Raw genomic sequence first — 11966 nt, forward strand, 5'->3', positions numbered from 1 at the left:
ATAGGATAATGATCCTATTATTATTATTATTATTATTATTACATATTTGGCCATTTGTATTTATTGTATATAATATCATATCCTTATCATCGATGCATGATAAATTAATTATTATTATTATTTATTTTTTATTATTATTAGTACTTATCATCTTTTTGGCTAGTTGTTTGTATTATATATATATAATTCAAAATATGATAAGTTTTATAAATGATAAAAAAGATCTTATGGTTTTGATTAAATGAAATCTAATTCGACGGTGAATAAATCAGATCAGATTTTTTTGGATATATATTAAAGATCCTATGGTTCGGATTAAATGAAATCTAATCCGACGATGTATAAATCGGTTCAGAATTTTTGGATAGATGATAAATATAATGTGAATAGATTTGGTTTTGTTATATAATATCAATCATATGAAGTTATCCAACTCGTATTTTAAAATTTCCAACTATCAATATACATCAAAATTTTCATTTTTTAAATTCAGCATCGTCTAGCTCATCTGATGAATTTGATTCACATGTTCAAGATCAATTTGAGTCCATCAACGAAACAGAAAATTTATTGGGGAGTCTAGCAACCAATTACACAATTTTAGCGGCTTCATATGCTGAGCAACATGAAGTTGAAGTCAAACATGGAGGGTTGATTCCCGATCATATCATAATTCCACGTGATCGAGAATTGGCGGATCATAATCTTTTCAACAATTATTTTGCTGATAATCCAAGATACAATGAAGCAATGTTTCGAAGATGTTTTCGAATGTCACGAGGCCTCGTATTGTTGAAGCTGTAAAGAATCATGATCGTTATTTCATACAACGAGTAGATGGTTTTGGTCGGCTGGGACTCTCTACTAATCAAAAAATTACTGTTGCAATGCGGATGTTGGCATACGGTACACCGGTGGATGCTGCTGATGAATATATTAAGATAGGAGAATCAACAACAATTCAATGCCTTCAACGTTTTTGTGGGGATATTGTAGAGGTATTTGCAGAGCGATACCTAAGGTCACCTACCTCCATTGATATTGATAGACTACTGCATATTGGTGAAAAACGTGGATTTCCTGGAATGTTGGGAAGCTTGGACTGTATGCATTGGAGATGGAAAAATTGCCCAACAGCATGGGCAGGACAATACGCGGGTCGTAGTGGTTCTCCGACCATTATTTTGGAAGCGGTTGCTGATTATGATCTTTGGATATGGCATGCATTTTTTGGTATGCCAGGGTCTAACAATTACATCAATGTTCTCGAGGCATCCAATCTTTTTTCAAATCTTGCGCAAGGTATCGCTCCTCCAGCAAATTACTTTATTGGTGGAAAAGAGTATCATCAAGGATATTACTTAGCCAATGGTATATATCCTGAATGGTCAACTCTTGTGCAAACAATTCATGATCCACGCGGTCCCAAAAAAAAATATTTTGCAATGAAACAAGAGTCATGTAAGGCCATCTCCAACGCTGGTGCAGCTTTTCTTCTTCCAACGGTCCTATGCGCCATTGGCGCATATGTTTGTTTCTTTTCCTTTTTTTTTTTTGATTTTTTATTTGTATTTATTATAAATATTTGTATTAAAAATTATAAATATTATTTAAATAATAGTATAATATTTATTTTATAATTTTAATATTTAAATATTTAATTATATAAATTTAAAATTAATAATTTTTTATTTTTAAAATATTTATTTATGTTAATTATTATTAATTAAGGACACATTTGATTTGATTTAATGATTTATAATACATATAATAATAAATACAAATGTTTAATTAAATTATAAACTTAAATAATAATATTTAAGTTTATTAATAATAAAATCTTAGTCATAATTATAAATATATTAAATAAAATATAATAATTAATATATGTAAAATAAAAAGAATATTTCGAGAATATTCTTTTTGAGGTATGATTTGAAGTAAATAGGTTGGAGACGAATGTTGTATTTGGTGTAGAAACTGCATCAAAATAGATTTATGGGTTGGAGATGACCTCCATGAATGATGAATTGCTATGAAGTTTATGGCAAACTATGAACTCTAATGGATTTAATCAAAGAATTAAAAACTCAATATCCAAATTATTAAGAGCAATGGTTTTTTTGTTGAATGAAGAAATTTTTGGAAAAATACAATGGTTGAATGAAGAGCGTTAGTTATTTGATTTTATATAACCAACGAGGTCTTTGCGCGATCAGCCAGCCTATCTTGGTTAACTGGGCAATGACATTGTAATATAATTAATTCCAAAATGCAAGTCAAGCAGTCCCTTTGATTAACAGCATCCCGAGTCTTGAGCTGCAATTAAATTGGATTAAACCTCCAATTTAGATTTGATGTAGACGAAGAATTTAATAAGCACAAGAGTTGTTTCTTGATAGGGGCGAGTGATTGTACTTCCATTTGGGTGTTTTCCAATTCAGCCGAGGCAATCCGAGCAGCGTCTACTTCTTCTGATTATTTTGGTCCCGGAGTCGTCTTTGATTTTACAAATTCAACATCTTATCACGACGAATGGTTTTATTGGGATCCATCACACGAGAAGACATCAATCAAGCTGCGCATAGTTTAGCTAAATTTGCTCATTCATGTTCTAAAGAAGTAGTATTGATTGATATTCGGTAGTAATGCAAGTTATCTTTTTTCGAAAAAATCTGTTGTGAATGCAGCCTTCCATTTGGGCTCTTTTGGTGACTTGTTCAACTGGAAAGTTGAGAAAGGCGCTTGAATTAATTTGGCGTTTGAATTAATTTGGAGAAGTTTCTTTTGATATGTTTGGAGCATGCAGTTTGAGCTAAATTCAAATGATATTCCATGGCCACAAACAGTCACCCGAGGATGTCCTCGCCCGAGCAGATAGCACCGGGGAAATATTTTGAAAGTGAATGTGGATGCTGCAGTTTTGAGTCAGATGATCATTTTAGTATTGGGATAGTGGGCAGAGAGAACAATGAGCATCTAAAAGTATTGGTATATGGCCGACTTGGTTTGTGGAGTCGGACGCTTTTAAAAAGCCATTCAATCTGTTAGAGTAGATGCCCTGCAAGCCAACGGTTGGCTAGGGAATTTATCGACTCAAGTGAAATAAACAATCTTTATTTTAATATAATTTAACTTGTAATGGTTTCGTTATACTTTATCTGTATACCCATGCAAGCAGCATAGATAAAGTCCTTGATTATGCTTTAATACAAATGAATCGTAATTCGATGTTGAAACTCATTTGTAAACACTGCATATTCTAAATTCGTTCCTAGTCAATTCAGCCGCCTAAAACATGGATAAAGGTCGCTTGAGCTCGAGACTAGCATCTGTGATGTTGTGTACTGCGTTTCTTGGTAAGGGCATAGAGATGTCCAAACATACAGATGGGTAGTCATATGATGATTATACCGAACAACCCTCCCTCGGACTTTCCAAGTGGTTATCATTCATCGAGAGGATAAGTTCGTGGTTATGATTGTACACCATTAGTCCTTACGACCCGGGACAACACTGAGGCTCTATATGCTAGGGCTGTGCTTTGACTCGTTTACCGGCTCCAGGAGAGTCATCAGGTGGCGAGGTTGGGTACAGTTGCGACACATATAGGAGCCAGTGCATTGTAGTCGGGGATTCACCGCTCACCTACGGGTGTGGATATCCTATGTGATCTAATGAAATAATAGTGCATGGAATCTCTGGCCAGAGTACGAGATGTACGTTGGAGAAGGAGTTCTCCAAATAGTACACGCGATGCTACTATTATAGTTATCACATAGTTATCGAATTAATATGCAACCCTCGATGAACCAATGGTTGCAGATTCGATCGGGATATATGAGATGAAGGGACCGTACTGTACGTTAATCATAATCGACTGGTTCTTGCAGACACTATCAGTGATACCTAGGGGATCATGGGGCGATGCTACTAGACGCTCTTACCATGATCCGATGGGTGCAATCAGAAATGAGTTCTGACATTCTTAATCAAGGTGTTGATGAAAAGAATGGGGCTAACTAGGGTAAGCCCGAATAAAGGATTATGTCCTGAATCACAAAGAGTTGTGAACCCACGGCTAGCTGTATCCCTGAACCATTGAGGGTCACACAAGCACTGGATCGTTTATTTCCGTTGAGAGAATAAATTCAAGGAGTTGAATTTATATTATGATATAGTAAATTCAAGGAGTTGAATTTATGATAATTAAATTTTGAGAAAATAAATTCAAGGAGTTGAATTTATAAGATAGTAAATTCAAGAAGTTGAATTTATGAAATTTGGAGAGAATAAATTCAAGGAGTTGAATTTATAAAATTTGAGGATTTAATTTATTAAGCTCAAAAGTTGAGTTTATTAAATATTAAATTTTGGAGGTGATAAATTCAAGGAGTTGAATTTATAATTTAAATATTAAATTCAAATGTTGAATTTATAAATGAATTAAATTAAATGTAATGGGTATATGTATAATGAGCTTGTAGGAATACAAGATCATCATACATATTATTAAGGATCTTAATTGGACTTTAAAAGATTAATTAATTAATTAAACTAGTTGGACTAGAATAATTAATTGATTAAGCCCATTAAGTATTTAATTAAGTTAATGGGCCCTAAGCTTATATATTGTATATCAGGCTTAGAGTTTAATTTAATTCATTCATAATTTTTGAAAACCCTAACCTCCATCTCCTAAGGATTTTCGAAAACTCTCCCCTCTCCTATCAAAGAATTTCCGCCACTTTCTTTTGAAGAAAAGTTTGAGCCGTCTCTCGTTTTTATCTCAACGTAAAATATCTTCCAATTTTCTAGTGTAAATTGGAAGAGGAATAAACCATTTAGTCGTGGACCTAATTCGAAGTAGATCGAAGAACGTTCGTATGGATTTACGAAGAGCTATCTCCGCTAACCCCGGAATAGTTGGAGCCAAGTGATTTAATTCACAAAGGTATAATCTTTAATATCCTATGTATGTTTGATTATGAAAATCATACGAGCGTCCAAACATATTTTGATTGTCAAAATAAAATAAAATTTTTAAACTTCCGCTGCGTTTGGGCGTGTAGAAAACCGGGATCCAACACAATCTATACACACTCGTACTCCTTTCGCAGAGGAAGACCATATATCCGAGGTTATTCGTCTACTCAGTTCCAGTTCACAGGGAGTTTCGCTTCTGCACTACCCTTGGTAACGCCAACCAAGTAGCCCACAAACTAGATCACAACAACACGAACTAGCTCGCAGCAGCCTTCTTTCTTGCTGGGATGTATTGTTTTGGGATGCTGTTCCTTTGTTTCTCAGAAAGGCTGTAAATCACTACTTGACGAATGACGATTTGGTAAAGAATTGACGGTTTTTTTTTTTTCAAAAAAAAAAAGAAAGAAAAGTTTCTTTTGCAAATACCCTTCGAAAAACAAAATTTTATCAGATGCTCAAGGTTACAAAAAACCTCCAAGTTCAATATCTTGAACCACAACAGTCTCGAAGTACATATAAACACAACATTCGATACAAGCCTCCTTGCCAAGTAAAATTAACATTAAGAAGATGTGCTACATTTATTTCATGCTGAAGACTTGACAGACGAGGATATCCAACAAAATCAACGCACAGAGCTGCCACCAAATGGATCAGAGGCACGAACCTAGGCTTTATGATTTTTTGCCATTTCATCGACATCAAGTTCCACTTCCAAAACATGTGAATCCTGCCTCTCGCTAAAATGGCTGGAAAAAAAAAAGTTGCATTGCTGCAAAGCATAAGCTCTATAGCAATAGGTAATGCTTAGTATGAAGAGTATATAAAAAGAAATGTGAACCTGTTATTTACAGGTCCATGATCGACAGCATTTCTCAGGCAATATATGACTCGGCCAACTATGTTTGTCATGGTAACTGGACCAAATGTTCGGCTATCATAGGATTCCTGTACAAGCCCAGAAAACAGGATTATCGTCTTTGATCGTATTTTCCATGTTAAACTTTTCTTATTCGAATGATAAAAATCTGATACTTGTGACGTGATAACAGAAGCAAGAACCATTTAAGCACAAAGGACATGCCGGGTTTTGAATAACAGAAATCAGGGACGAGATAATACAACACAACACAAGATTTACATGAATTGGTCATAAAGACCTATATCCAGGCCAAATTGCAAAAACTCAATTAATCACTTTCAATTTGAATCACAATCACCTCCTCTATGCAAAGGTGAAAGTGTATTGGCGTAAATCTGATTAGAAATCATTCCTAAGTTTAAATTAAGATGAAATCATACCAAAGATACGTCTATCTTAACAATATCAAATCTAATTCCTAATACATTCTTTGATTTCTAATAAAATGCATACCTTAGGTTTTAAACTTTCATTGTCGCCTAAAACCCAGCACTGATCCTTCTCGAGGACAAAAGGCTCATCCTTTTCATCAGTAGAAGCCATCTCAAATCCCTCCACAGCAGCCAGCCTCCTCACAAGATACTTGTCTACGTTCAAGGGATCCTTTAGGACTACCACATCTCCAACATAGACTCTCCTGTCAAAAAACATTCACGTGCAGTCAAAATTTCTTCAAACGTCAGTCAAAAATGAGAAGTCTGATACCCCGACCTCAAACATATATGAAACCAAGACAGGCAAGAATCAAAATATGCAGTCGCAGGAGGGAAAATCAGGAAATTATGTAATGTTTGTTCCAGCTTAATCCATATAATAATAACAAAATGGTCAATGCGAAAAATTAAATCCCAATTATATTTTAAGATGCAATGGTAATTTACACCAACCCCTTTGGTCAAGTTAAATCTGCATATGTAGAAAAATATTCTCGGTCAATATCCAACAAAAATAAAATAGGTAACAATACGACTGATATGCTAATGGACGAGAAAATTAGACCAATGTCCAAATCCAATATACAGAAATAAAATAAATGTAAAAACACTGAATATTTTTGTATAAAACCTACGTTGGATCAGCAGCTGGAATTTTCCGAACGAGAAGAGTTCCCCCCTGAGTCCCAATGGTTGATGCCATCTCCTCTCCTTTGTTCCAATGCAAGAATGTCAACTTTCCTTGAAAAAGATTTTTCCATATGGTATCAAATATTTCAGTGTCTGCAATTTGACCTCCTACATAGATCTGTGCAGAAGATTATATCAAAGAAAGTTACACGAAACATCTTCAAACACCAAATTTAGAATTCCCGGGTGATAATACAGAACAGTTAAAGATAAATGCTCTAAAATGTGCAGAACAGATAGAGCAAACACATAATAACAAGCCCTTCTTCTTAAAATTTTATAACAGAAGTTGCTCACGCAAAAGAAAGCAACAGCTCTCACAACCGTTTAGAGCAGAATCGATGCTAAAATATTGAATGATACAATATTTTGCCAACAAGGTGACATAAAATAGAATACAATGCCTACATGGCCTCTCCTCAACATTAGGCTCTAACAGCCAACCTTGCACACTCACTGCCAACCTTGTACACTCTACTACATCTCTTTTGCCGACTTCAGGTCTCATAGATTTTTCCTTCACTCTTAACAAAACTGCATTAACTAATACATAAAGTCCACAGACCATGATGTTCCTTTTTAAGTTATAAAGACATTTACTACCAAAAGCAACCCCATGGTGCAGTCACGCTCCCAATCAGAGGCAGACGGATATTTTCCCTTTCGTTTTGTGCATCATCCATGCATAAGTTGTGCGACACAAACTCTCGAAAGATTAGTGTCATCAGAACTCAGAACCAGGCTCTTCTATGAGAACAATTTAATACACAGGAGACAATGACAAAGAAACACACAAGCTATATGGTATGATATAAGGATCTATAACAATAATATGGCAAAAAAAAAAAACGAAAAACCATGGAAACAGAGGCCCTAAGCAGAGTGAAGGGAAGAATAAGTTGCTAAAGCCAAAGGCCTCCAACAAAACATTACTGAAGCCTTTCAGGAATATTGAATAGTAAAACAGTAAAACTTATCCATTTTCCACCCAAAAAAGTGATTGATGAATAGAACCGGGGAATCAGCTACCCCTTAATTTATCTCGCTACAACTACTAAAAGTTTAAAGCTTAATATAACATATGCTAGAAATCAAAAGGAGTTTCAAAGGATATGTTGATTTTATATCTAAAACTTTAACAGGCTAGCGTTCTCAGCAATAAAAACATTCTTTTATCTATCCTCTTCCCGAGTTTCTGACCCACGGAATGGGTTCATTATTTCGAGCTAACCCAGTAAAGAAACATTTTCACTATTGTTTTATCCACTAACAAAAATATAATTTTTTCACAAATGTTACCAATTAAAACAAGAAACGATTCAATCTTTACAGAATTTGTAAGAATCCAACATTCCCACAAATTATATTAGGATAAATACAGCAGAATCCAAAACCACACTTCAAAACAAACAAAGGAATACAAAAAAAGAAAAACTCCACGATCAGCTGAAGGACTCGCCTTTCGGCTGAGAGAGACGGAGTAGTCCAGTTTGCTGGCAATGTAGCGGAACCAAGTAGAGGGCGCAACCATCTCGATTTCAGCTGGATGAATTTTTTAACGCTGCAATTTCCCTTAAACCCTCGAAATCTTCCCCCCCTCTAATTTGGGGGTTCAATCCAATTTCTGTGGGCAAGTTTGTGTTTCGTATGCAATCCCCCAACTCTGGGACTTTTTAAATAAATATTATAATAAATATAATAATGAGTCGTAAATTACTTTGGTATTTTATTTAAATTATGAGAAAACTAAATATATGTATCGAAAAATATGAAAAATAAAATAAAATTTTGCAATAAAAAATTGATTAATTATATAAAATTAATCAGTAATCATATTAATTGTGTTAAATATAATACATTAATCAGTAATCATATTAATTGTGTTAAACATTGTATTATACGAGGATTACGTAGCTAAAATTAGAAAATAGGTAAAAAGTTGTGTGAGACAGTCTCACGAATCATATTTTGTGAGACAGATCTCTTATTTGGATCATCCATGAAAAAATATTACTTTTTATACTAAGATTATTACTTTTATTGTGAATATTTGTAAGGTTGACATATCTCACAGATAAAGATTTATGAGATCGTCTCACAAAAAACCTACTCTAGAAAATATAACTAAAGTAACAATCATAATGAATTTTTAATATGATTGTCAAAATTAAAGTTAAAACAAAATTTTAGTGACTAACCAAATTTCCAACATAATTTATTTAGTCTCAAATTCAATTTTATTAATTCATATATCTAATTTTTTAAATCTATTTTACCAGATAATTTAAACTATTTCAATTTTAATTCTTTCATAAAATATCTGTTAAAAAGAGTGTGCAAATAAAATGAATGTTTTTATGTTCAATTTTTAAAATTTAATTTTTGTTAAAAAAAATTATTATATCAAAACATACTATTTTTTCTAAACCATGTTTCCATAAAACTAATCTGAAAAATATTATACTTTAACAAAATGTATTATGATTTAATATATTATTCATTTTAATAATTATAACAGTGAGTTGTAAATTTATTAGATAATACGAAGAATATTATATTTATCAAAACATAGAAAAAAATAAAAGACCAATTTGAATTCGATTTTAAGATGTAATTTAAGTTATTTTATCTGAAATTTATGATATGTGAATAATCCAATATGTGAATAATCATGAAGATGAACAAACCATTCCATGGCCAGATGATGGGGGCGTAGATGGAAGTTTAGTGCAAGACGAAGGTGTAATCCAAATCAAATAACTCCATATACAAATAATGATGAACAAACGAGGCACGATTTCTTTGTGGATAGCTATCATGATGAGGATTGTAAGGCTCTATAATTAATTATGCGATAATTTGACATAATTAGAATAATTATTGAGTTAATTAATTAATATAATTATTTATATCAAATAAATTCAAGAAATATTTTTAAAATATGTATTTTGGATGTCAAAGATTTGAATGATATAAAATACATATTGAGTTAAAATAATGTATGAGAGCAAAATAAATGATAACCAAAATAAATTGGCATACGTTACTATTATTACTAACTAAGTATAATATACACATATACTGATATACATATGTACACCCATTTCTCATTCCAGGTGAAGAACAAGAAAACCCATCTCCAACCTCTTTTTTCCTGTCATCACTGTAGTAGCAACCGAGAATCGCCATACTTCTTCGGCTAATGTCAAAACTCAACATTCTTGAAGGATTTTGTTCCCCACATCTGTAGCTTCGATTTGAGCCATGATTGTTGTTTTCATGCTCGTTTCTGTCTAGATAGAGCTCTGTTCGTGAATTATTTTATGCTAAATTTTCCACCTTTTTCCTTAGGCGATTTGCTTCGATTTCTTGGTTTTTTTCGTGGTTTTTGATAAGGATTTGAAGCTTAATATGTTGGTTTTTCCGTGTTTTATATATATATATATATATATATATATATATATATATGTGTGTGTGTGTGTGTGTGTGTGTGTGTGTGTGTGTGTGTGTGTATGTATGTATATACCAAATATGAAATATTAATATGAAAATAGTTAGCAAAATGATCTTGGTATATTTTCTTTTAAAAAAAAACTATTGTTCCTAGCGTATTTAAAATAGGTGAGTTATTTTTCGAAAAAAAAGTTTAACCAATATCATTTTTCAAATTTTATATATTATTTAAATTAATATGTAACCACACAAAAATCATTATTTAAAAAATTTAAAAAAAGAAATGGCTTGCACTCGTGGAGATACTAATGTCTGACGTGGGAGAATTAAAAATGAAGTGACTGATAACTTTACCTTTTATGTATCTGGTATAAAGAATTTGATATTATGGACATATTGAATCTTGTAATATTTTTTTTAAAAAAAATCAGAATATGCTTAAATCTCTATATATATTTATAAAAAAAAAAGTAAAATTAGAATTGGCTTGAATCTATATAAATCCTTGTAAAAAAAATGGGTTGGGCTACAGCCTAGGACGGGCCAAGCATAGGTTCGTCCTTGTCATCGGTAGTTTCCAGGTTCACATCTGAAATTTCCAGCTCAACATCTGCCATGATACATTGGACCTTATCGTCATCACTCTCACGAGAGGATGGCTCTGAAATGGACTGGTCTGGATTCGCCCCATTTTTTTGACTGCTTCTTACCATCTTTCTTTGGCCTGTTGCAATCTGAATCAAAATGATATTTTTTCCCCCCAGTTAAAACAAGCTTGATTATCATCAACTTGGTCATTTTTACGATAATAATTAAATTTAGATTGATTTTTTTTCATGAATTTGCCAAATTTCTTTAACAAATAAAGACATGGAATCATTGCTTATCTAGTCGGAAAATTTTCTACTAGATGCTTCTTCATTTGCGGTTAGAGTTGGGGCGGCTAGAGCTTTGGTTGGTTGTGAAGTGGATGGTTTCTCTTCTATCCAGATCCCTAGCTCAAACTCATATGTTTTGAGGTCAGCATATAGATCTTGCAACTCAAGTTTGTTGAGATATTTGGACTCTCTCATAGTCACCGTCTTCAGTCTTCACGTCTCATTATCTGGACAGTGCTTTCATAACCTTCAGTGCAATCTCACGATTAGAGTATTCTTTACCAAGAGAAGCAAGTTAAATAATGATACTACTGAATCGTTCATCGAACTCATTATGAGTCTCCTCGGGCTTCATCTTGGCGTTTTCGAACTTTTGGATTGCAAACAGTTAACTTGTTTTTCTTGGTTTGATAATTGACCTCGTAGAGTGGGGTCAACTTCTCCCGTATCTCTTTGGCTGTTGTACAAGTCTTGATCTTACTGAACATGTTATTGTCTAGAGTTTTGTATAAGATGTTCTTTGCCACTTTGTCAAGGTTTGCTCTCTTCTTGTCATCAGTCATCCACTTTGACCAGTGTTTCTCGATCATTTGTAGAGCATCA

General features: G+C 33.1%; 2 protein-coding genes across 2 annotated transcripts; one reads left to right on the forward strand and one right to left on the reverse strand.

Annotated features, from left to right (window-relative positions):
- The first annotated feature begins 761 nt into the window (after nt 1-761).
- On the forward strand, nt 762-2749 carry LOC140808084 (protein ANTAGONIST OF LIKE HETEROCHROMATIN PROTEIN 1-like). The gene is made up of 2 exons (XM_073165107.1): nt 762-1371; nt 2691-2749. Exons 1-2 carry the CDS (start codon nt 762-764, stop codon nt 2747-2749), a joined length of 669 nt encoding a protein of 222 aa, XP_073021208.1.
- A 2637-nt stretch (nt 2750-5386) lies between these two features.
- LOC140831265 (mitochondrial ATP-independent inner membrane protease subunit 2-like) lies at nt 5387-8690 on the reverse strand. The gene is made up of 5 exons (XM_073195075.1): nt 8492-8690; nt 6978-7150; nt 6362-6545; nt 5828-5934; nt 5387-5735 (listed from the first exon to the last, which is right to left on the reverse strand). Exons 1-5 carry the CDS (start codon nt 8561-8563, stop codon nt 5654-5656), a joined length of 618 nt encoding a protein of 205 aa, XP_073051176.1. The 5' UTR covers nt 8564-8690; the 3' UTR covers nt 5387-5653.
- Between the last annotated feature and the right edge of the window lie 3276 nt (nt 8691-11966).

Source organism: Primulina eburnea, chromosome 1, assembly GCF_022965805.1.
Source record: "Primulina eburnea isolate SZY01 chromosome 1, ASM2296580v1, whole genome shotgun sequence".
In the NCBI taxonomy this organism is placed as follows: Eukaryota; Viridiplantae; Streptophyta; class Magnoliopsida; order Lamiales; family Gesneriaceae; genus Primulina; species Primulina eburnea.